Genomic DNA, 26,066 nt, shown 5'->3' with positions numbered 1-26,066 from the left:
TAATTTTAAATTTAGTTTTGAAGTTCGGGCCCATCTATCTGGCTGGTAACTTTTCTTGTATTCCGGCCACATAATTTATGTGCCCACAGCTGAAAGGAAGGGGTTGGCTCAGGGATGGCTTTTCAGGCCATCCACTATTTCGTAGGGAGTGGTTCATCCGCAGCCTATTACCCTTTTCCAGCTTTACTGCTGGGGGCCATTGTTCTCTCTCCTTCTGTTTTTTTTTTTAAAAAAAAAAAGATGACCGGTAAGGGGATCTTAACCCTTGACTTGGTGTTGTCAGCACCACGCTCAGCCAGTGAGCGAACCGGCCATCCCTATATGGGATCCGAACCCGGGGCCCTGGTGTTATCAGCACCGCACACTCCCGAGTGAGCCACGGGCCGGCCCTCTCCTTCTGGTTTAGACAGAAGTGCCTTCCTTACTTAGGACTTTATCAAGGAGAAACTGAATCATATAGAAAGGACAGACTGAATAAAGCCGTTAGTTTTGAAATGCTTTATTAACTTGACTTGAACAATAGTGTGGACACCAGAAGCAGCTGTAATCTCTTCACAGAACAGTCCCTACAAGCAACCCAGGACATCCTAACAGCTTTCACTGCTACTCAGCCTCTGAACTGTGAAAGGGAGATGAAGGCAAACATCAGAGGAACTCCAGGGCAACTGCAGTCACACATTACCCAGGACGCTGCAGGTAGGACAGCAGCACATGGAATCTCAGACTGGGGACAGCAGTATGTATCACGGTGTTATAGTGCTGCAAAATCTGGGCTACAGAAGTATACAATTCAAGTCACATTTTCTTTACTTCCAAGCAAAATACACTGAAGAAACTGTTAACTCTACACAGATCCTCAACCCAGTTATCTGTAGTCTTATCAGAAAACAGTATCAGGTGGTGGTTTTGTTAGCTATTTTGTTACTTAAATTTTTGTAACACTTTAAATGACTGAAAATGACAGAAACATCTGTATATGCGGCCATGGTTTAAAAGAAAAGTAGTTATCTTGAACTTCTGAATCGGGAATAAAGAAAGATATTAACTGGCTTTGCTTTAAAGAGAACAAAGCACAGCAGTATATATTTAAAGGATAGTTTTGGAACAAGTATAAATGTATAAAGAGGCTACTTTTCTCAGACCAAAGCCGGCAAGCTACTTTAGTCCATTACAATACATTTCACGGCCACAGTGATGTGTTTTGCACTGATTCCAAACATGTCCAGCAGTTCCTGCGGTTTGCCACCCTGAGGCACTCCCGAAACTGCCAGCTGATGCACCACGATGTCACGTTCTGTGGAGACGGCTGCACAGACAGCTTCCCCAATGCCACCTAGGGAAGGAAGGGACATGAGGATCTTTTCTTGAAGCAGCTAGTCAGCCTTAAAGCCCCATTATATAGAAGCCTTTGAATTTGCTGGTTCACAGGGGGAAATTCTTCCATCAGTCACTGATTTATGAACAGTCATTCTACAAATGGCATGAAGAACTCTACTCTCATACTGAACCGCAAGGCTCCAGATTGCTCCCACCCCCACCTATAGCAGGGGCTGCTCTCACCCTGGGATCCATGGGGGGGGGGAATCTGTGGTGCTGATTCTCAAAGCTGTCAGGGACTCATCACATCTTTCTACCCTTCTACCTGACCTTCCCAGCCCCTCTTCCTGGCACACACTCCTTTTCTGCATTTGCTGTGTTCTCTGCTTGCAAGGCACTATTCCCACTTTTTGGGGTGGGGCAAACTGTTAATCATTCAAAATTCAAAAACTGTCAAGCTTTTCATGAATTCTCCCTGTGCACAATGCTGAGGTCAGCCACTTTTCTGTGTTGCCACTGACCCACCCTGGTGACTGGGCACTATGCACTCTGCTGGGGACACACAAATGCATACAGGCATGGCTCCATACTAATACACGTGCAGAGAGGTATGTTGGGCAAGTGGTAGGCTGGAGGTGATGACCAAGAGAGCACAGCACATCTCCAACCAAGGAGAACAAAATCGCTTCCCATTAAAACAAAATGAAAACCCTTCCCAAGGCCTGCACACACCTTCTGGGTAGTGATCCTCCACTGTGATAATCTGGCCGCCTGTGGCTTTTGCATTGAAGATGATGGTAGCAACATCCAGGGGTTTAATGGTAAACAGATCGATGACACGGATAAAAATATCTGAAATACAGCAATAACCAGCAGGTGTATGAAGCAGACTTAGAATAGAGTATGCGGGTATATAAATAAAAAGACCAAAGTACACAGGTAGCTGAAGTTCTACCTCCCCCCACCTTGAACTTCAATGTTCGGACACAACCAACTGACCTTCTTTAGAAAGATTATCAGCAGCTTCTAAGGCTTCGTGCAGAGTAACTCCAGCTCCAATAACCGTGACCTTGTCATTGACACTTTTGCGGACAACCTGGTATAGCACCAGCAAAACAAAATGCTGTGGTTACTATGTAGAGAGTACATCTCAAAACGGAGGTGCTCTGCTACGCTCCTAATTCCCCAATCCTAACAGTTTTCACTCCTTAATGGTTCACTATAAAAAGGACTCAATCAGATGCACTTAGAAGCCAGGACACACTTTTTTTTTTGGTGGCTGGCTGATTGATACAGGAATCAAACCCTGGACCCTGGTGTTATCAGCACCATGCTCTAACCAACTGAACTAACCGGACTGCCCCAGGACACGTTCCTTTTGATATACCCCACTTTATATTGGTTTTAAAAACTCATCTACCTTCTCTCTTGATTTACAATGCTAAATTATTAAGTTCTTACAGAATACAAAAAATGACCCTTTGTCAAAGAAGGTGGATTAGTAAAAGGCAGAGAGACCAGAAGGGATTCTACCGCCCATCTGCCCTGGAGCATGGATACGTACCCTAACTTACACCCACCAAACAGCCTGGAAATGTACCACCTCTGGCCGGGTTTGAGAGCTTACTGAGGCACACACACTTCACATGTTACCAGGGAATGTGCTGGCATCTGCAACATGCTCTGCATTAAGCATCTTGCATATCTGAGCTCAGAGAATCCTAACAGCCTCCCTAAAGGTCTGTGAAGTAGCGGGACCATTCTGCAGCCAAGGAAAGAATCTCAAAGCAGGAGAACTGGCCCAAGGCAGGCTGAGGTCAAAGCTCACGTTCTCAACAACTTACCAGCAAACAAACTAATAAGCAAAGACAGAGTTCCCAAGCTTCTTTTATAGTTTTGCTTCCTCCAAAGCCACCCACACTAAAGGTATCTGGAAGTATTCATTTTATCCCTCTCTATATTTCCCTGTAGCTTAAGAACCACTGCTGATGGTACAGATATTCAGGAGTTTGTAAACCACCCCATTCTTTGAGGATGTTGTAGTCTTTTAAAGTATAAACACGTATACACGTTTCCATTCACAGACATCTATGTACCCTTTGCAAAACCCAGCACTTTAATTATCCATGCCATGCAATTTTAACTCACATCCTTTACCATCAGGAAATTTACTTCTTTTTGTCAGGACAGGGGAAATATTAGGGGAAAAAAAGAGGAGAGAGATAAGAAAGCTTTGCAAATCATACAAATGTCAAGGCACCCCCGCCCCCCCAAATGTATTAAATGTGAGAGTACAGAGAACAATAGAGCCTGTAGTTAACCCTAAAGGTGAATACTATACCTTTTCCACTCAAGTGATGTTTTCTAGCTACCTGATGGCACACGGTGGACTGTTCTGGAAATACCTGCTTTATTGTGGCACTATGTTCATTAGAACTAAGACACAGTTACTCTCAGTACTAGCAACTATGAATTTTGGAGCAGCCTAGCCTTCAACAATCAAGTTGGATGTTACCTGTTGCTCCTTCAAGAGTGGCTATAGGTATTTCATATATTTAAGAGAACTATTAATGGCATTAATAGAGATAAAAGCAGGACATAAAACTTTTCCACACAGTATGATCTCAACTGTGTAAACACACACGAACACACAACTTTTCCACACAGTATGATCTCAAGTGTCCACATACACAACATGGCAAAATGTCCGTACGCCTCACTCACTAGGTGATAGGTAGAATCACTCATTTTTTCCTATAGACTTTTCTGGTGTTCCCCATGCATAGTCCTGAGAGGCAGGCAGAACAGCAGGTGGACAGTTTGGTGTGCAGGCCCAGATCGGCTGGCCTCACTGCCTGGGCCTGAATCTTCACAAGCTGTGAACCCTTGAGCAAGCTGCTTACCTTCTCTGATCTTCATCTACAAACAGAGTTGATAATCCCAGCTTTTCAGGGCTTTTGTGAAAGCATCAGACACAGGAAGTGCTCGGCAATACCAATCTGATTTTAACAGCAGGATCATGGGCAAGGCTATATATCCTGTGTGCAAAACCAGCCTCGGGGCCACAGAATTTCCAATGCCAAGATGGTTCATGTTACCTTTTCTTCCCAGCCTTAGATATGGAAAATCTGAACCTAACATCTATTATTCATTTGAAATAGTTTCTGTTACGTTTAGCTTGAAGCTGTGATACATTACAGCCAATACACTGAAGTGCCTTCAAGTTGTTATGGGGATACCTTGTGCTAGATGTAGAGTAGTTCTCTTCACATGAAATGATACTGGATAGCACTGAAGAACTCAAATCCTTACCTTGGCCTGTCCGATCTCAAACTTTTCTTGGGGGGTATAAATAACTGCAGTTTCTGGTTGGCTGGTCCGAATGAAGCACATTCCCTAGGGCATAAATGAAAACCCAAGCCACAGTTGAGAAAATCTAAAACTAATAAACTTTAAAAAAAAAAAAAATTGGGGGGAAAGGAGAACTGAACACTTTACTAAAAACAAAGCACACACTCGAGTGAGGGATAAGCGCTCCATGGATTCTGATGCAGGCCTACACCACACGATCATTCTAGGAATAGAATCCGATGGCATTTATGAAATCATAAAACAAAACAATATCCAAGATATAGCAAGTAAAAAAAGCCAAAGTGTCTATATGTGTTATAAATGTTTAGAAAGGGAACTTGCACGATACACCCAACTGTGCCCAGGGTTCCCTGTGCAGGGGACATGGCTGCGGGTGGAGAGAGGAGTCTGGTGAGCGTTAGTTGGAGAAATTGGGACGATAAAGACTACATGATTCCGTTCCCTAGTCCCCCTTACAACTAGCTTCTAGATAGGAATTTGATTCTGTCCATCTAATGCCCTTGCCTGACATCTCAGGAGGAGTGAGGCCAAAGCCACACTCTTGCCCTTCTTAGCTGCTTCTAAGTACAAGCCAGGGCCTAGAAACCTGGGGTCCGTCTGCAGTAATGTCCTCCCACCCGCTCTCCAGCTTTCTGGATGTCAAGAGGTGGTGGCGGCAGCAGCATGGCTTCTTTGTCCCTGGCTGCAGCAAGTAGGGTGTGTCTTAAGTCTGACAATCTCAGTGGTGGCAGCGTCAATGTCAGCCCAACACTTTTATCGTTTGGGACCCTGCCTGGAGCTCACTCCTGTGACTTCATCGGCACCCTTCGTGAAACCTCTTCCTGTTTAGAATACCCGGAGGGCTCCGTTTCTTGTGCTTAGCCCCGAATGAGGCTGTCAGGTTTCGTTCAGTTTCCTTCTGTATTGTTTGAGTATCTTACAATGCAAATATGTTCATGTGCATAATCACCTGTTTCTGTAAAGGTCATATTTTTGGAAAGAATTCTAAGACCAAGATTTCCTATAATAAATATTACTTTTATGCTGAAAAAAAAATCAGAAAAAACCCAACCATCAGTACCAAACTAGTAGCAGAGCCCAGAAGCATTTTCTGAACCAGTGCCCCATAAGTACCTTATTACTGGCCGCCAGATAAACAGCACGTTCTGTGGAGACGGCATCACTTGGATAGAAAATAGTGCAGTTGGGGATGGCTCGGAACAAGGCCAGATCCTCCAGGGCCATCAGCAAGGGGCCATCTTCACCTGAGAAAGCCACGTGAGCACAATAAAAACGTGAGCACAACCCCACTAGGAACCTACCCTCTACCCCACCCCCCGCCCCGAGAGGATCAACAACTCTTATTACCGCAAGGCGCCCAAAACTGCAGCAGAGCTTTACAAAATGGCCCAGTTACAACGTGCACATAACTCATCATTCAAACTGAACTTCTGCACACCTACCTCCCTTGACATCTCACTGTAACACTTTGGGTTAAGCTCCCAACCTTTCAGATCAACAAACTGACCTGTCACTGGGCACTATGGTCCCAATTGACTTAATGCTCTCTTCTTGAAGAACTGGTGGCCTGGGCGGGCCCCACCAAGCCTCTTCTCCTAAGGAGGGTCCCCTGAGGCTTTGTTTTTCCTTCTCTGCTCTTCTGCATTGTCTACATCAGCGTGAAGTGTGGTTTTACTCATTTCTCCAGGCCTTCAAAGTAGATGAGCTTAACACACCTTTGGGGCACCCTGGTGGTGCTATTGTAACTAAGGATGCCTTTGGGTGTATTTGCGAGCAGAGTTTCTGGACAGAAACACTGTGCAAAGAGAAATCCCAAAATACACTGAGCTGAGCTCTTCTCAGCCAGGAAGGGGTCCATCCCTGTGCAACTGCGTTGCCTAGAACAACTGTCTAACCTCAGAAGCCCAGCTCCTCTCTGGACTGGACTTAGAGCCCCTTCTCCACATAGCTAACTTGATGGCAAGGACTCCTGGCCCCTTTGCCAGGCCCCCCCTGCAGTGCTGCTCTCCTCACTCTACTCTCTCCCTGGGCAACCACCTGCGCCTTCAGCTTCATGCACATGGCCTGATCTCCCAGCTCCACCCAGAACCTTCTTATCCAGTCTCATTCTCTCAGGGAGTTGCTCAGATGACTCCCAAATGTGCATCATCAGCAGTCTAGCAGCAAATGGAAGCTGTCACATCTACCTAGATGACCTGTCCCACGGCAGGCAAGTCAGGTGACTCATCATCTTTCCCACGTCCTCATTTCTGTCATTCACGAACACGAATCCCTGACATTTCCCTAACAGGGGAGTAACTCCTGGCGACTTTTTTTTCTTTTCACACAATTTTGGATCCCTCCATCTGTTAGGAACGTTTACTCCTCTCTTCAGATCCTCCCGTAATTTTCTAATGCACACCTTTATACCAGTCCCTCGCTGTTTCCTATGGTTGCCTTCTAGTCCACCCTGCCGGGGGAACACTGCTACCGTGGCTGTTATGTCCCTGCACATGTTCCTCAAGGGTCCCCACCGCCCGAAGCACGAAGGTGTGCATGGCGATCCCAGCGCCCACTCCACCTGAGCAGACTGTCCGGCTGCTCCAAACCCCCTGCCTCTCCTCTGCCCAGCTGCTTCTCCCCAGTTACGCTGTGACCATCCTGAGGGCAGGGAAAAATCCGGTGACTCTGTATTATCCCTATTCAGATCCAGTACACAGCTCCCCACACAAGAGGCACTCAGGACAAACAATTGTTTCTTAATGACTGTAAGTGGGCACTTCACAGTAACACCAAGAGATTTGCTTCAGAAGTTCTCCAGAGTGTCTGAGACTTTTAAAACACAGTATGACTTGTTAAAAAAGTCATGAATAAGGGCCGGCCCGTGGCTCACTTGGGAGAGCGTGGTGCTGACAACACCAAGTCAAGGGTTAACATCCCTCTACCGGTCATTAAAAAAAAAAAAAAAAAAAAAAAGTCATGAATAACCAAACGTTGTGGAACCATAAGTCAGTTCATGGTTCAACAGATCCCATGCTACTCTCTGTAAAGGAGAAAGGTTATCGAGATGATGGCATTCAGAACTCGTACCAACAGACACCCCACAGTGGGAACCGATAAGGTTGACGTTCATCTCAGCGAGAGCTCCAGCCCGGATCTGATCAAATGCTCGGGTCAAAAAGGCAGCAAAGGTGCTGGCAAAGGCAATGGTCCGGCCACGGTAGGCGCAGCCCAGTGCGACGCTCACCTGCAACTCAAAGAACACGAATGAGAACATCCCTGGACTCCGCCTGGTCACCCCCTCCCCAGTCCCCATGACAAGCAATGTGCACACTCCGCAGTGCTCTGCAGCGCTGGCATGCGCCCTCCCTGCTCTCCGTCCAACCTTCCGCACTTCCTCCCTCCTTCCCCGCACTTCTGCCTCAGACGATGCTGGTGCCCTCACCTCAGCCTCCTGGGAACAAGAAGGGAAGACAGGGGCTCTCTCTCAGCTGCCTGTTCGCTCCAGCGCCCTCCCAGGCCCCAGCCCTGCACCTCTGGAAGGTTCATCCCGAGCCTCGCCCTTCTCTCGCTCTCCCACAGGAATCCCCAGCAGTTCCCCGTCCCCTCCTGTGCTGGATCAACTTCTCCCTTTCTCTCGGCTCATTCTCTTGCTGTTCAAATACATGCTAGCACCTTCCATCTTCACTTCCACCTCCACCGTGTCCTCCCCTCCAGAGACTGCTCCACGCCTACGTTCTCCTTTACCGTAAAAGGTCTCAAAAAATTGTCTACAGTCACTGTCCTGCTTTCTCATCTTCCACTCTCTCCCCGGCCTACTTCACCTAAGCTGCTATCCCCACGAGGAACCTCAAGGCTGCCAAACACAAGAGGTCATCTGACTTCGCACAAGCCTTTAGCACAACAAATCACCCCCTTTTCTCAGGGCGCTTCCTTCTCTAGGTTTCCATGCCATTGCAACAAGACCACGCTGCTGCCTCACTGGATTTGCTGGATCGTGCACCTCTCCTGCTGGGCCCCTGGAGTGAATCCTCATGGCTCCATGCTCACACTCTTCCTCATCTGCTCTGTGGCTCTGGAAGTTGTATGCGGGCCAACTCTCATCTGCATTACAGTGGTGACCCCACCCCCACCGGAACTCTGGCCTCACATACCCCTGTAGGCTTCAAATTAGAATATGAACATCTTCAGGGGGGTAAACAAAAGACTTTCCAAGGGGGACATGGCTGTGGATGGTTTCAAAGTCAAAATCTCTGACTCCATAACAACTCGGTTCTACATTCATCTGACAGATAAAGGGCCCATGGCCTCCTCTCCCACTGTCCCCCTAACGATCACCTACCAGCAACCTGACCCCATGGACAAAGGCATGTCTCGTCCACTTTAATTTTACAGTGGAGTGTAAGACCTCCAGATCAAACTGAAGAGAACAATTTGAAATAATCACACTGCTGTTGAGAAAGTGAGGAATTTGAATATCAAATGACAAATCCTTTTCCAAATCAGGTGGTTCCCAATTCTTTTCGTTCAACATAATTGAAAGACTTACAGACAACTTTAAATGAAAGACCACTATGTGATTTTTGGCTTACAACTGGGAAGGATTTAAAAGAATTAAGTGACATTCCTTCAGCAAAACCTCCATTTCCATCTACTTATTTATGTGAATAAGATTCCTTAGTACTTACATCATTAAAATGAAAAAATAGGAATAGAATCTGTAATTTGTTCAAATTACAAGTATATTTTACCCATTGATATACAAGCTAATAATAATAACCATAGACCTAGAAGAAAAAAATTCTAATGCTCAGAGGCCTATGGGATATAAGAAATTTTAAAACAACTATCGATTTATATGCATGTTTTAGTTGCAGAGAAAAATGATATGACCAGTAAAAGGCTTTCATGCGTACAAAGTACTGGGGAGATGGAATGAAAATGAGGATCCAGGTAGAAAAGGAGATTTAATTTCTGACAAAGTGTCTTGATGTAACCTTTAATTGGATGAGTATTAACTTAAAACATCAAATTTTTCAATTTATGAGTAATTACATCCTTTGTGACTATTTACATTTGTGATTAAAAATTTAGATGTTGGGCCGACCCTGTGGCTCACTCAGGAGAGTGCGGCGCTGGGCCGAGGCGGTGGGTTCGGATCTCATATAGGGATGGCCGGTGCACTCACTGGCTGAGCACAGAGGGTTGCGATCCCCTTGCTGGTCACAAAAAAAAAAAAAAAAAAAAAAAAAAAAATTTAGATGTTAACTTAAAACTAGGGAAAGGGATACGTAGTTTAGAAACACATACAGCAGTTTGCAGAGAAAACACATTGGAAGACAATATCTACCTTTACTGACCTGACACCACCGTCTCCCCTCTCACCCCACCCACCCATCTAACAGGTACCCAGACGCCCCAGGAACCCGAACAGAGCTCCTCATGGAGTCCCCAAATCCACTCCTCTCTGTCTTGTCAATCTCAAGAGGTGACACTACTCTCACCCAGGTGCTCTGGCCTACACCCAATTGCCAGCCTTAGTGCCTGCCCTGACATCTACTTGACATCCTGCTGGCTCTCCTGCCAAGGCACATTCAGATAAGCCCGCTTCTCTCCAACCCCACAGCTACTGCCCTGGTCCAAGCCACCATCGCCTTCACCGCCTTCCCCTTCCCTGCACGAAACCATTCTCCAAACTGCAGGATCTAGTAAAATACATCCTGTTGCTTTAAGCAGGAAAGCTAGAAGAAAATCACCGAGTTACCCAGTACCGTTTTTAGCCTGCACAACAAGAAGACAGGAAAGGGGCATCCTCCTCTACCCTGGCACAGAGCTTTAGAGTTGAAAGATTTTACTTGAATTAACCCCTTCTTTCTTGAGAGGAGGTGTGTGTGACTGTGCATGAAGGGACTCCCTGTGTTAATATCACTCTGGGGAGAAACTGAGGCACAGATCAGCAGAACAGCTTTACCCAAGGCAGCAGGTCTAACTACTAGTATTCTGGATACTCCAATTAGTACAACATTTGCACGTCTGTGATCTATTAAGCCCTGTGCCACAGCTCAGAGACAGACAAACTGCATTCCCTGTGCACTCCCCAACCTATTTGCATCTGGGCGTAGGACTGCCTGGTGATGGGCTGGACTGGGCAGAAAGATCTACGAGAGAGCTCGGGATGCTTTGGGTCTGGAGCCCAGGGTTCAGATGGCTCTAGGCCCACAGGCCCCATTGGTGGTGGCCCTCAGCCTCCCTGGAGAGAGGGTAACCAGAGGGCACTGAGCAGTCTACCCCCCCCACGGGGCAGGAGACCTGGGAGCCACCTTTCAGACTCTGCCTGGCTACCTGTCTCCTGTTTCCCTGGAGACTTCTCCAGTGCCTTGCTCTTATAAATGGAATGAAAAACTGTACTACAGGGTGGGCCTCCCGTGCGCCACTGCTAGTCAATGAGAAGGCCTGAAAGACACCCCAGGCACAGCGCACTCACCATGTTCTGCTCAGCAATAAAACACTCGATGAAGCGTTCCGGGTGCTCGTTCTTGAACACCTCGGAGAAGGTGTTCCTGTTGTCACCATCCAGCACAATGAGCCTCTCATTTACGTGGCCCAGCTTAGCCAGGGCCAAACCACACGCCTTCTGAGTAGCCAACTAGAAAACATAAAGGGTCAAGAAGGTAGAGCTTCTTACTATCCATTTATAAGGAAGGTACAGTTTTGGAGATTTACAAACTGCCATCCCATCTTGAAGAAAGTAAATTTGTGATTCACCAGCAATGTCCTCTAGGGTTATAAACATGGATTGCTAGCCAATCTTTAATCCATACTTGGCTCACTGGATAGCAATTTCTCAAAAGTGTCTCTCTCTCACACATGGCTGATGTGGTACCCAACTTTTTCCTGAGTTATGTTCTTTTTAGTGAACACTTTCCTATCCCTGCTTTCCAAGTAGGAAAACACTCCACAAGTCAACAATGAAATTTCAGGCATTGACAGTTCTTACTGTATTCCTCAAATTACTTTGCTACGTTAATTGATCTACTGTCTAAAAATTGACAGATAGCATTGCATTACTTGAAACATTTGGCTCAACTAAATTTATTCTCTATCCCATCCATACAGTTTATTAAAAAACTTATTTTCTAAAATGCAAATGCCTTTGTGGCTTTTATTTATTTATTTATTTAAAAAAATTTTTTTTCCTTTTTGTCTTTTTTCGTGACCGGCAACGGGATTGCAACCCTCGGTGTTGCGCCCGCACGGCGCTCAAACAGTGAGTGGACTGGTCTCTATATGGGATCCGAACCCTCAAGCAGGAGCACCGCTGCACTCCCAAGCGCCGCACTCTACCGAGTGCGCCACCGGGCCGGCCCCTTTGTGGCGTTTAAATTCAAATTCTAAAACTGATAATACTCATTACAAAAAAATTAAAACATAGAATTTTAGAATGATGAAAAAAATTCCATTAGGTTGTTGTTAGAAATTAGACTGAATTTAGGGGCCGGCCCGGTGGCGCACTGCTACAGTGCGCCGCTTGGGAGCATGGCGGCGCTCCCGCCGAGGGTTTGGATCCCACGTACAGACCGGCCGCTCACTGGCTGAGCGAGGTGCAGGCGTGACACCGAAGGTTTCAATCCCGTTGCCGGTCCCGGTCCGGTACGGGCGTGACACTGAGGGTTGCCATCTGTTGCCGGTCACGAAAAAAGACAAAATGGAAAAAAAAAAAAAAAAAAAAGAAAGAAATTAGACTGAATTTATAAGTTAAGGGAAAATCGACACCTGTACGTTATTGACTTTTTCCATTAAAAAACAAGGTGTAGCAGTCCCTCAAACCATTAAACTTAGAATTACCATATTTACCCAGCAATTCCACTCCTATGTATATACCCAAGAGAAAACATACATCTATATGAAAACTTGTCTAAAAATATTCAAAGCATTATTCACAATAGGAAAAAGGCAGAAACAACCCCATGTCTATGAATGGATAAATGGATAAACAAAATGTGCCATGTCCATAAAACGGAATATTATCTAGCCATCAAAATGAAGTACTGATACATGCTGCAACACTGATGAAGCTTGAAAACACTGTGCTAGGGCCAGCCCGTGGCTCACTCGGGAGAGTGTGGTGCTGATAACACCAAGGCCACAGGTTCGGATCCCTATATAGGGACGGCCAGTTAGCTCATTTGGGAGAGCGTGGTGCTGACATCACCAAGTCAAGGATTAAGATCACCTTACTGGTCATCTTTAAAAAAAGAGTCCATGGGGGCCGGCCTGTGGCTCACTCGGTAGAGTGCGGTGCTGATAACACCAAGGCCACGGGTTCGGATCCCATATAGGGATGGCCGGTTCGCTCACTGGCTGAGCGTGGTGCTGACAACACCAAGTCGAGGGTTAAGATCCCCTTACCGGCTTTAAAAAAAAAAAAAAAAACCACACACACACAAAAACAAACCAAAGTGAGGAAGCAAAAAAAAAGCCATACAGTGCCAGGCGCTAATAAATAGCAATTGACTAATCAGAAAATTCAGACCTAAGTGAGTGTGAAAACAAAGAATAAAAACTAGTGCTAATAAAAGGAAATAACTCATCCTTATTACTTATGACTGTTAAATGTCACACTGTCTATTAACTGGTCATCCATGGAGATCAGAATAAATGAAAAATCTTGTGTATCTAGGAAGAAAATTAGAGAACAAAGCAGTTGATGTACATGGCTTATTCAATTATCCACCTTTTTGCCTACCTTGCCACCAATTTGGTAAGCAGGTGGAGTGGTCATTTTTACATCCCCGATGCTGATTTCAGGTGAGTCTTCAATTGGGAGACTTGGTGTAAGATTCCTGTTGGTCTGTATCTGGCTCTCAATTAATTCAATAATTGCTTCTGCTCTTTCTTTTGACATTGGCTTTCCATACCAATTGTCTGTATCCTCAATGTCTGCGACAAAATAAAAGACGTTCCTTCCATAAATATTTAGTGAATGCCTATTAGATCATCTAAAAGATACCCTGATGGAAAATATGCCAGCCTAGGACTTACAGGAGTTAAAACCCTGGCACAGAGGGTCTGGTCAGATAGGACAGTCTAGACAAAGGCCCTGAAGCTCCTCAGGGAGCCACTGGCTCATGTGCTGGTAAATAGAGGAGAGAGGGAGGGAGAGGACACTGGAGAGACAGGCAGCGCAGACGATAGACAGTGGTCTTGTGGATATGATAAAGTTTGAGTTTTATCCAAAGGAAGATGGGAAACCACTACAAGGGTTTGGCGTGGAAATATGACTGACCAGATCTGCTGTGGACAGATCACTGCGGTAGCAGTGTGGAGACCAGCATGAAAGGAAGTGGGCGGGAAGTGTAAAGACCATTAGCAAAGCTGCTGCAGTTCAGGAGAGATGACGGGGGCCTGGTGACAGTCATGGCGCTGGAGACGGGGAGGAGTGAATGGATCTGGGAAGCACTCTAAGGGACTGTGCATCGATGTGGGGGCATAAAAGGGCGAGAAAGAGGCAAGGACAACACCAGGGTTCTGCCAGGAGCACACTTATCGAACTGGGGATACCAGAGTTAAGACTATTTGGGGAAGGAATTATAGAATAGTTTTCTTCTGAAACTTTTTAAGAAACCAGCCACCACATCCTTTCCAACTGTTTAAACTTGAGACGCATGATTTCAGATGTCAGCCTTGAAATGTGCCAGGTGTTAGTTTTTGAACATTCCCTCCTTCCCTGGCCCCCGGCTCCGTGGCTGCCTTTCCCAATGCAACGCTTTACTAGTTTCCAGTGTGCTCTTCCAGATAGCCTGGGTCCAGACAAGCACGTATGTATGTACACCTTACTACATACCTGCTTGTGCACACAGCACGCCTTCCATCTCTGTGCTAACTGCACAACCATTCCCTACCAGTCCTCTGCAGGTAGAAAACCATTGTTCACTGGCTCCGGGTTTGGGCTTCCCTCCTACCCTTACCAGACTTGCCGTCTAATGAGCGCAAGAGAGCGTGATGCCTCTAGCACGTATTATAGGCATCATCACTGCTCACTAAGTCAGTCCTCTGCCTGGCCAGTCTAAGCTTCCTTCTGCCTCTTTGTTGGGTAGACAGATGTTTTTAACAACCACAAGTGGGGAAGAAACACTTGCTTACTTGGCATGCCCCGGCCCCTTAAGGTCTTGGCGATCACAGCAGTGGGCCTGTTCTTCACTTGAGCTGCCTGCCAGAACACGTGGCACAGCGCTTCCACGTTACGGCCATCCACCACGTAAGTACTACACCTGCCAACAGAGGAGGGGACTGGGTTACAAGATATAAAGGGGGCTGAGACAGAAAGAAGGTAAAGCAAGAGAGAGAAGTTACCCGAAGGCTTCGCAGCGCTTCTGATAGATGTCTGTGCAGTACGCGGCGGGTGAGGAGCCACCATGTGTCACGCAGTTCAAGTCAAAGATCGCCACAAGATTGTCCAGAGCATGGTGGGAAGCAAAGGCCATGGCCTCCCAGACAGAGCCGTCTGAAATGTCGTCACTAACAAGGCAGTACACCCGGAAGCTGGAACAAGCAAAGGAGGTTTAGAGCCCTGCTGGGTGTTACCTGGGCCACTCAAGCAAAGACATTCCAGAAAGAGAACCAAAGAAATAAGACTGGAAAAGCTGCTTCAGAGCACCAAGTTCCTAAAACTATTTTCCTCATCAACTCTGCCCAAACTCAGTAGCCGAAGAAACAAAGCTTTAAAAGCTTCACCCTCGGGCCGGCCCGGTGGCGCACTGGATGGTGCGCCGCTTGGGAAGCGTGGCGTCGCTCCCGCCCGAGGGTTCGGATCCCACATACAGACGGGTTCCCGCTCACTGGCTGAGCGAGGCGTGGGAGCGGCACCGAGGGTTGCGATCCCGTTGCCGGTCCCCGGTCCGGTACGGGGGCAACACTGAGGGTTGCGATCCGTTGCCGGACACGGAAAAAGACAAAAAAAAAAAAATAATAAAAAAAATAAAAATAAAAATAAATAATAAATAAAAGCTTCACCCTCGTGCAATGGGCTTCACATGTGGCTAGTTTTCTCATTCTAGCTGTCAGGCGAGTTTTAGGTCCTTCTGACACTTCTCCCCATTGACAGGCAAGAAGGGAATGAGAAGAAAGCGGCTCCCTTAAATGCCTAAACAACATTTACATGTACGCTTTCTTGGCAAATTGTTTTAAAGCACTGCCACCTTCTATTTCTGCTCGTACAATGAGTTTACAACAATCACAAAAATGGAAACATTCTACCTGAGCAGCATATGTTCTGTTGCACACAGTCAACTCCTGCACAGCAGACAATGTGGAGCTTTATACCAATAAAATACATCCCAGACCCCACTAAAATGCTATCAAGTTAAAGAAAAGTTATTAACCCCAGGAGGACAACTAAGAAAGTCGACAAGGGATGAGAAATTTCAACAGGTTCATGGGACACGGGGCAGCCTGGGGAGTAGAGGAAGCAAGACGCAGTACCTGCAGGGGCCCGGGCTGCAGTGTGCGCTGCCCCTTAGGCCTCGTCCCCACCCCACCCAGCCGAGGGAGTGCAGGACACGGCCGCGCAGTGGTTTCTGGGTAAGCACCTTACCTGGCCTTGTCAAAGTACTTGCCAGTGTAGGCCATGCCGCACGCGGCCCCCAGTCCCTGCCCACACCATCCTGTTACCGCATCAGTAAGAGACAGTTTCTGTAAGAGAGAAAGGACCCAATGAACCTAAACACAGCTGCATGACATGGTTAGCAGGCCAACCTCCTCTGTGGAGCACAGGTGGCTCCTGTTGACCTTGTCATGGTGTCCCATCAGAACGGCCCCTCCCATCCTGCTGGGTGAATTCCTCTTCACCGCAGCCACATGCACCACAAGTCTCAGATCAATGTTAGAGGCACACTGTGAGCCAAGCCCGGGGCCCAGCCTGGCTGGAAACTGGGCTGACAAGGAAGACACGCATCGCCCGTGCCCAGGAAGCCACAGGTCATCCACGCAGTGCAAAGACTGGAGCTTTGCGAACCAGAGGAAGGAGCCTAAGCGTAAAGCAGAAAACGTAAGGCATGATCTTTGCCATTTTCACAAGGCCTTTTTCCCAGCCATGCACAAACCACATAATGTTCAATCTACTAGAGAATACGGATTCTTAAACAGAAAAATACTTAAGAGTGTGAGTTCCTTGGTTTGTAAAACTCAGGTCAACTGAGATCTCAGAAGTGGTCATCTAGAAGTGCCAATGCTAGAAACGAACCATTTTCTGCCACCTCTCCACCCCAGCCCCATCCTGTTTGTCTGCACGGGCTTATCATAGTCCCATGGAGAGAATGCGGCCCTCTGAGGACCACAAAGCCGTTACAAAGGACTGCTGCACTGATGACAGAGGGCCTGCTCCCTAGCTTCCAGACACACTGAATTTATTCAACAGCTTCTGCTGCCACCATCTTGGCCTGGCCACAAACAGTTCTTGCCTCTGTCATTGCAGCAGCCTCTTCCCTGGCCTCCCTGCCTCTCCCCCACAGCCATTCTCAACCCAGCCACCAGACAGAGCCTGTTAAAACTTAAATTACTGGGCCGGCCCGGTGGCGCACTGCTGTAGTGCGCCGCTTGGGAAGCGTGGCGGTGCTCCCGCTGAGGGTTCGGATCCCACATACAGACCGGTTCCCGCTCACTGGCTGAGCGAGGCGCGGGAGCAACACTGAGGGTTGCGATCCCGTTGCTGGTCCCCGGTCCGGTACGGGGGCGACACTGAGGGTTGCGATCCGTTGCCGGACACGGAAAAAGACAACAAAGGAAAAAAAAAAAAAAAACTTAAATTACTCATTGTGCAAGGTCTTCTAGTCTCCTGCTAAGAAGAGTCCTAGTTCCTGCACTGGTCTGCCCACTTCAGCCCCCATCCCCTCCTGCTTACCCCATCCCACCACTCCCGGCACCCTGGCCTCCTTGCTACCCCCTCAACACAAGGGCCACATATCTGCCCCAGGGCCTTTCACTGGTGGCTCCCTATACTCCAGTCTTCCGCCTAGAGATGTGCACAGCTCACTCTCACTTCTTCCAAATCTCTGCTTAATCGTCAACATTGAAGTCTTTCTGGACCATTCTCTTCCAACTAGTGCCCCCTCCACCCTCCCTTTTGTTTCCAGAATGTTCAGCCCCCTCTGACACACTATCTGTTTACTTACAGGTTTCTTATCTGCCTCCCTCCTCTGTTCACACGTCAGATCTGTTCCAGGGGAGATGAGGTGGGTGTGTTCATCACCACCATTGATGAATGAATGAAAGGTCCTCATCATCCTCAGATCTCTCTCCCTTCTTGCTTCCTACTCTCTCCTCCTCCTCGGGCTCTTCTGATCTTCCCTGGCATTCTCTCCATGCTTTGTGTCCTCAGACACTCCCTTTCAGTTTCGCATCTCTAGCCTAGCAGAGCCATCCCACTGGAGTCTCTTCTGACCACCTCCCTCCTCACAGTGCCTTTCTCCCTCCTGTAACAAACTCTGGAGGCTGATTGGAGCCAAGGCTCTACGATGCCATAGACTGAGCCTGGGCTCAGCACTCAGACCAACTTCACTTTATGGGAACAATGAAGCCGGGAGCCCCTCCTTAGGCAGCCGGAGGCTGTAAAAATAGACTTAGGTGCCCCATCATGTGTGGTGTGTCAGCATGATGCCTGGCACAGAGGCAGTGCCCCCACACGGGTACCCTTCTTTTTCCCATGAGCCCTTATGCTGTGGGGAAAAACACTGGAATAAAGACACATACAAGGTTCCACAGGCACCCAAAAAGAAAAACTTCTCTTCCAAATGCTGCTTCTCATCTTTGATCCAGCACAATGCGTGCTTCAAGAACAAGTTCACAAAATGGCTTTTTGGTTTTTCCTAGGCCTGCTTGGCTGGAGAAAATATAAGAGTTAATAAAACAAAAATAAAAGCCTGAATGGGGAGACAGAGGAATCACAAACCTCTGCACTGTGACAGCTGTAATGGAACCCAAGAACCTGCCAGTCAGTGACAATACCAGGCCTTAGTGTTTGCCTCCTAACATTCTGTTCTGCATTAGACACCCACGCCCTGACGATATGATCGCTTGTGGGCAGACCCATGGCTGTGGGGCACCAATGGCGAAGACCCTCATGGCTCCACCTGTAGTATGTCTGCTTGCTTTGTGTCCAGCCAAAGCCACGACAGACGATGCTCTGTGCGCTTTCTCCTTTCTTCCGGTTCTATCTGGTGCCTAAATCTGATGAACACACAAACTCTGGCAGCTGAACAGTGCCCAGTGTGCTACTGTGTACCAGAAAGCCTCTTTATCCCTCTAAGACTGATGACTCCAATAGCAGCAATTATGTGATAGTCTAGGCATTTTTTCTATTTTTTTTCCTGTTTGTCTTTTTCGTGACCGGTAACGGGATCGCAACCCTCGGTGTCGCGCCCGCAACGCACTCAACCAGTGAGCGGACGGGTCTCTATATGGGATCCGAACCCTCAGCAGGAGCGCTGCTGCACTCCCAAGTGCCGCACTCTACCGAGTGCGCTGCTGGGCTGGCCCAATTTTTTCTATTTTTAAACCAGAAATCTGAACACCTGATTTGTGTTTCTACACCCACTTTTCAATTTTTATTATAAAAAAGTTCAAGTTTATAGATAAGTTGTAAGCCTAGTACAATGAATTCCCATCCACCCTTCACCTTGACTTGCCTTTACCCATGGCCCACGTTTACTTCATCTGTTTAAACATACATGCACGGGCCTGCCCGGTGGCGCACTGGAGAGTGCGCCGCTTGGGAGCGCGGCGGCGCTCCTGCCGAGGGTTCAGATCCCATGTGAAGACCGGTTCCCGCTCACTGGCTGAGCACGGTGCGGGCGCAGCACCAAGGGTTGCGATCCCGTTGCCGGTCCCCGGTACGGGCGCGACACCGACGGTTGCGATCCCGTTACCGGTCAGTAAAAAAAGACAAAAAGGAAAAAAATAAATAAATAAACATACACGCACACACAAATTTTATTTATTTAGTTTTTGCCAAACCATTTGACATGTTTCGGACACCAAGACAAAGGCACAATTATAACCCCTAAGTACTTCAGCCATGTCCGTAGTTTGATCTGTCTTTTTTTTTTATTTTCCTTTTTGTCTTTTTTCGCGTCCGGCAACGGATCGCAACCCTCAGTGTCACGCCCGTACCGGACCGGGACCGGCAACGGGATCGCCACCCTCGATGTTGCTCCCACACCTCGCTCAGCCAGTGAGCGGGAACCGGTCTGTATGTGGGATCCGAACCCTCGGTGGGAGCGCTGCCGTGCATACCAAGCGGCGCACTGCAGCAGTGCGCCCCCGGTCCGGCCCTTGATCTGTCTTTAAACTACTTCCCACTGCCCTGATCTGCTAGGTGTTTGGACACAGTGCTTTGCTCTGGGACACAGTGCCCCTTCAGATAGCATTAAACCAGCCACACGTTCTGACACACTTTGTTTTCTGTTGGTTGTTCTTCTGGACCTGTTCTGGTTCTGAAATACACCTTGTCTTTAACATTCTTTTACTTTCCTGTCCCCAGTGTCCTGGGGCAGCTGGTATTGTATCCCTAATGAGAAAATTCCTCATCATTGTCAGGTCAGGTCTGCAGAAAAATGGAAGGGAAAGCTGACTGACAGGGGCAGAATGTCCCTCCAAGCCACACTCAATTTTCCTCAGGCTCAGCAAGTCTGATCCACTGATGTCACTCACCTGGCAGCACAGAGGGCAGTAGCAGCATGACTTTGTCAAGGGGTCCCACCAGAGAAAAGGAAGTGCAGCCAGCTGCCACAAGCCATCCTCCTGCCATGTGCATCACATGGCTTCAGGCGGTCCTCCCTACAATGCCTTTTAGATCTTTACCGTGCAAAGAATGAACTAAAATATTAAACGGAGCCCACTCCAGGCCTTGCTGGCACATAGTGTTTTTTAAAATGGGGTTTTTTAAAGCAGCACATATCGAAGCAGCCCCTGAGCTCCCCTGCCAGCGTACCTTTGGGAGGACGAATCGGTCGTTGTCCGGGTGCTCTGGGTCTGCCTGTTTATACCTCATCGTGTGGAACAACAACACTGACATGATTTCGGCGGCGCTGTTGCACGACATGGAGTGGCTGAAAGGCAGACACGACACAGATCATTTCTCATAGGCAAGGGACTCTGGAGGAACAGTGAGTGAGCCGCCTTTCATGTGGTATCCTCAGACCAGAAGACGCAGAGTCATTTCTTCCAGCCTGGGAAGGATCCAGCCAAAGATAAGGGATGCAGGGCTATGGCTTCCCAAGCTCACAGCCTTGAAGGACACTTTGAAGGCCAGTACCCACACAACCTCCACCCTGACCAGGCTGAGACACCTGGAGACCAGCCCACTTCTCTCAGTGGAGCACCGTGCACGGGGGGCAAGTTCGCCACGTGACTCCCAGTTACATACGCTCACTAGTTTAAATCCGTCTGTGAAACTTACACATGCTGAGGAAATTTCAGGATCATTGTTAATCAGAACCACCACAAAGGTCCCATTCTCTTAACTAATATGAACTTCTTTCAGGAAGTGAATGGTGAAAGACAAACATTTCTCATGGGCGAGTAACTTCAGCCCTTACTGAATGCTGAAATAAACGCTGCTCTTAGAAAGCAACCTGCATGTAAGCCCAGTCAGTCCCTCATTAATTAAAAAGGGGGGCCAGAATAAGACAAGAGACAAAACCAACTCCCTAGAGCCCTTCCCCAACTGTCAGAAGAATACTATTTTATAGGCCAGGCTCATTCCTATTAATAATGCCTTGTTCAAGTTTCACAATATAGAAATGGAAACTTACCGGGGACCAGACCCCCCACCCACAACCAGGCACACCACTAGTGCCAAGGAGCGTATCAAAAACATCACCTGCATGTGGGTGGCCCACCACAGTAACCATGGCTGCCATGAAAGTGGCTAGATGTCACAACCACCACGCAGATGGTCTGCCAGCCATTGGAGTGCACTGACACAAGGAGAGTCACCAGCAGAGACCAAAGAAGAGGATGTCTCTCTCCACAAAGCCCATTTCAGAGTGACAGAAGAAGCATCTGCTCTATGATAATATTGGGGGACCTGAACACATCACATCTCTCTGCATTGGACAGGTCATCTAGGCAACCAATCAAGAGAATAACCATTGATCTTTCAGAAGGTGAGAAGAAATCTAGGGTTATCAGTGGTGGGAGGGGGAGGGGGATTGGGAGAGATTGGACAAGGGGCATAAAGAATAAGCATAATTTGTAACAATACACATACTAGTAATATAGATTTGACCAACATACGTCAACATTGAATCCCCAAGATATGTATAATCAATTATCATTCAATAAAAATAAAGAAAATGGGGACTTAAAACTTCTTGCCTTGCAAGTGTCCCCTAAGTGAATGATATGGGTTTAAAAGTCATTAGAGATCCCTTGAGAAAGTGCAATTCTCTATTATTCATTTTGAAGGTGAAGATAACAAAATGGATACGCAAAAAAATCTTGAAAACACATGGTCTTAGAGGCATCTACACTGTCTTTTTAGTTTCATAGCCCAGGCTTCCAAGGCAAGATTTAAAAAATATCATACTAATTTCTCTGACTGCAATGGGATAAAGTCAGAAATCAGTTAACAGAAAGAGAAGTAGAAAATTCACAAATTCTTGAAAATTAGGCAACACACTCTTAAATAACCAATGGGTTTAGAAAAAAAAAAAGGCAGAAATCACAAGGAAAATTAGAAAACAGATGAATGAAAACAAAACCACAACATACTAAAACTCATGGGATACAGCAAAAGCAGTACCAAGAGGGATGTTTATAGTTGTAAACACATTTTAAAAAATCTGAAATCAACAACCTAACTTTACAAGTAGCTTAAGGAACTAGAAAAAAAACTAAAGCAAAAGCTAGCAGAAGGAAGGAAATAATAAAGATCGCTGGGCCGGCCCAGTGGCACACTGGAGAGTGCGCCGCTTGGGAGCGCCGCAGGTTCGGATCCCATGTGGAGACCGGTTCCCGCTCACTGGCTGAGCACGGTGCGGGCGCAACACTGAGGGTTGTGATTCTGTTACCGGTCAGTAAAAAAAAAAAAAAGACAAAATAAAATAAAATAAAAAAAGATCGGAATAGAAATAAGAAACTATAAAAACAATAGAGAAAAATTAACAAAACCAAGAATTGCTTCTTTGAAAAAATTTACAGGGCCGACCCCGTGGCTCACGTGGGAGAGTGCGGCGCTGGGAGTGCACCGGCGCTCCTGCCGTGGGTTCGGATCCTATATAGGGATGGCTGGTGCCCGGTGCGGGCGACACCAAGCCAAGGGTTGCGATCCCCTAACCGGTCAAAAAAAAACGCCGAGGCCGCGGGTTCGGATCCTATATGGGGATGGCCGGTGCGCTCACTGGCTGAGCGTGGTGCAGACCACACCGTGCCGAGGGTTGCGATCCCCTAACCGGTCAAAAAAAAAAAAAAAAAAAAAAAAAAAGAAAGAAAGAAAAAAAATTTACAAAACTTTAGGTAAATGAACTAAGAAAAAAAAAAAAAAAAAAAAAAACGACCCAATTAAAATAAGAAATAAAAGTGAAGACTTTACTAAGAAAAAAAAAAGGAAAAGAAAAACAGGCATTGTGCTAACAAAGGAAAAGCCCTGGCCTGAGCAGAAAAATAAAACACCAGGAGACAAAGGCTTAACCATAATGTATTAGGCGGGCAAAATGTGCAAGCGGGCTGCCCTCTCCGAAGTGGGAGCAGCGGCTGGGAGAGTCGGGCTGGGCCTTTTATATCCAGTCAGGCTGAGCTGGACTCTTCGTATGGGAGGGGGAGAGGGCGGGGTTTGGAGAAATTCGCGCATGCGGGAAGGGTATGTGGTGGTGAGGAAGAAGGGGGAGGGGTTTCTTGTGATTCTCGGAAAATGTGCTAGAAACCTGAAACTCTCCGCAGCCATTTTGGGTGTTCCTCCTGTCCGCCCGCCGCCATCTTAGACGTCGGCTAAAACATAATTGCCTAACACTAACCACAATAACTAATGTGTTTACCACAATATATATATAAATTCAACATTGTTCAAATGAAATTGATCAACCTAGAAAAAATGGATAAACTCCGGGAAGAACCTAACAAGACCAAATCACTAGAAAATCTGAACAAACCTACAACTAGTAAGAACACTAAAATATTCAGCAAAAAACTCTCCACACAAAAGTATTGGCCTCACTGGGGAATATCTACCACACAAAGAAAAATTAACGAGGTTGACCTGTTAGCTCAGTTGGTTACCAAGGTCTAGGGTTTCATCCCTGTATAGGCCAGCCAACAATAAACCAAAAACGGAAGACAAAAAAAAAAAAAATTAACAGCAATCCTCAAATTTCCAAAAATAAGAGAATAATCCGAAAATCACTCTATAAAACCAGCATTAACTTTACAACAAGGCCAGACAAAAATTCTACAAGAAAACTACAAATACCCCTTGTTAATATTGATGCAAAACTCAATAGATACTACCGAACTCAACAGCACATTTTTAGCCCGATTCTTACAGTCGACCACTTTTAACTTCCTGCACTCTCAAGTCCTGGGTTAGGGTCGCTCATACATTCCCCGGCAGTCAGTGCGACTGATTACACAAGAAGCCCTGCTCCCCCCACAAAATGCAAACCACGGCTAGCCCAATCTGATCCCAGGGACACCGGAGGTACGTTCTAGATCTTTCTCTCCTAATGGGTGAGGACGTAGAAAACCTCACCTTACAGGGAAGAAGAGGCAGCTGCCCGGGACCGTGCCTCGCTGGCGTCTAGGGGTGGCTGGAGACGGGCCTGTACGACCGACTTCCCCTAGGCCTGGACGGGTCCCTTTATCTTAAGGCCTCCTCACTGCAGGGTCCCTCACACCACAAGACTTGGGCTTTTATGAGGGAAACTTACCCAGAGTCCAAGCTGCACATAGCCCTGATGGATTGGATGCGCAGGCGGTTGGCCATATCCCGCAACACTTGGGCCGTATTTTGGTCGGGTCTGGGTTCACGTACCCTAGAAGTTGCCTCAGGATCAGACATAGCTGCACACACCTCAGCGGCCACGGAGGAAATACGGCCTGGCGGGATCAGCAGCGTCCTCATGTGCCCTTGGTTTGCTGGATCCCTCCGCATGCCGCTTCCCGGACGTGTCGCTTCCTTTCACGTGCCACTCCCTCCGCGTGCTGCAACACACCCCACCCCCCGCACGCTACTTACCTCCCCATGCCGCTTCCCTCCACGTGCTGCTTATCTGCTGCTCCCTCCGCGCGCCAGAACACACCCCACCCCCTGCACGGCTGCTTCTCTCCACGTGCTGCTTCCCTCTGCTTGCCAGAACACCCCCCCCCATGCCTCTTTCCTCCACGTGCGCTTCCCTCCACGTGCGGCGTTTCATCCCTCCGCACCGGAGCACCCTGAGCGCAGCTTTCCCCCGGGATGATGAAAAAGTTCTGAAACTAGATGGTGGCCATCTTAGCTGCACAACGTAGTGAATGTAGTCAAAGACCAATTACACACTTTAAAATAGTTACAGTGGTGTAGTTTATGTGTGCGCGTGTTAGCACAGTATAAAAACGGTCACTCTGGAATTTCATAGTTTGCTAATGGCCACCCTCTCCCCCATAGTAATCCAGTTTCCAGGTGTGCTTCTCAGCAGATGACGCAAGCTCAACATCTGAGACGCTGGCGTCTCTGTGCACCGTCCTAGTTCCACTTTCTAGAACCTTCTGTAGGGCTAGTTCAGTGTGACTGTTGAGGTGAATTCCACCCTGTAACTTGACTGCAGAGCCTCGCTTGACTGAACTCCCTCAGTAAATACAGTGTGCTCACTTTCCGTCTGAAATGACCCATCTCCGGCCATGTCTCTCCCTAAAGGCCACAGTGTCCGTCTCAGAGAGTTCTAATCTCTGGCTTTCAGCTGGTCTTCCCAGCCAGCATGGCTCTCAGTGGCTCTGTCCCCGCAACACTATACCCAAGTTCAACCATTTGGTAGCGCAGGTACTGCACCATAATTCAAAAATGCTGAGTCTTTGCGTGAGAACCCAAAACTGTCTGTGTGAATGCCATTAGACTCCCAAGTTCTCGCTGTGCTTTTAAAATGTTACTACGGAATGCGTAATTGCCCATCAAAAAACTTCAACCTATTTATACTTCTACTTGCAGAGTGTGTGAGTACTCGTTCCCCCACATCTCATCAACGCTGGATATTGTTAATCTTTTTAATTGTTGGCATTCTGATTGATGAGAAAATCGTATGTAATCATTGCTGTGATTTACAATTCTCTGATCACTTTGCACTTGTGCATTTTTTTGTGCGTTTATTGCCATTGATATTTCGTTGCCTGAATTGTCCATTACTATCCCTTACTGTTTTTTTTTTTTTTCTTTT

At 47.3% G+C, this 26,066-nt stretch overlaps 1 protein-coding gene across 1 annotated transcript; it reads right to left on the bottom strand.

Moving 5' to 3' along the window:
• Positions 1-483: 483 nt before the first annotated feature.
• Positions 484-24,781, bottom strand: TKTL1 (transketolase-like 1). Its single transcript, XM_008578410.1, has 13 exons — positions 24,588-24,781; positions 20,654-20,771; positions 16,262-16,359; positions 15,022-15,210; positions 14,812-14,939; positions 13,415-13,608; positions 11,153-11,314; positions 7,759-7,915; positions 5,803-5,933; positions 4,630-4,713; positions 2,317-2,413; positions 2,050-2,169; positions 484-1,333 (listed from the first exon to the last, which is right to left on the bottom strand). The coding sequence occupies exons 1-13, from the start codon at positions 24,779-24,781 to the stop codon at positions 1,161-1,163; spliced, it is 1,845 nt and encodes a 614-aa protein (XP_008576632.1). The 3' UTR covers positions 484-1,160.
• Between the last annotated feature and the right edge of the window lie 1,285 nt (positions 24,782-26,066).

Source organism: Galeopterus variegatus, unplaced genomic scaffold (assembly GCF_000696425.1).
Source record: "Galeopterus variegatus unplaced genomic scaffold, G_variegatus-3.0.2 Scaffold1677, whole genome shotgun sequence".
NCBI lineage: Eukaryota > Metazoa > Chordata > Mammalia > Dermoptera > Cynocephalidae > Galeopterus > Galeopterus variegatus.
Note: the sequence above shows the minus strand (reverse complement) of the source record. Positions and strands in the feature narration are given on the sequence as shown.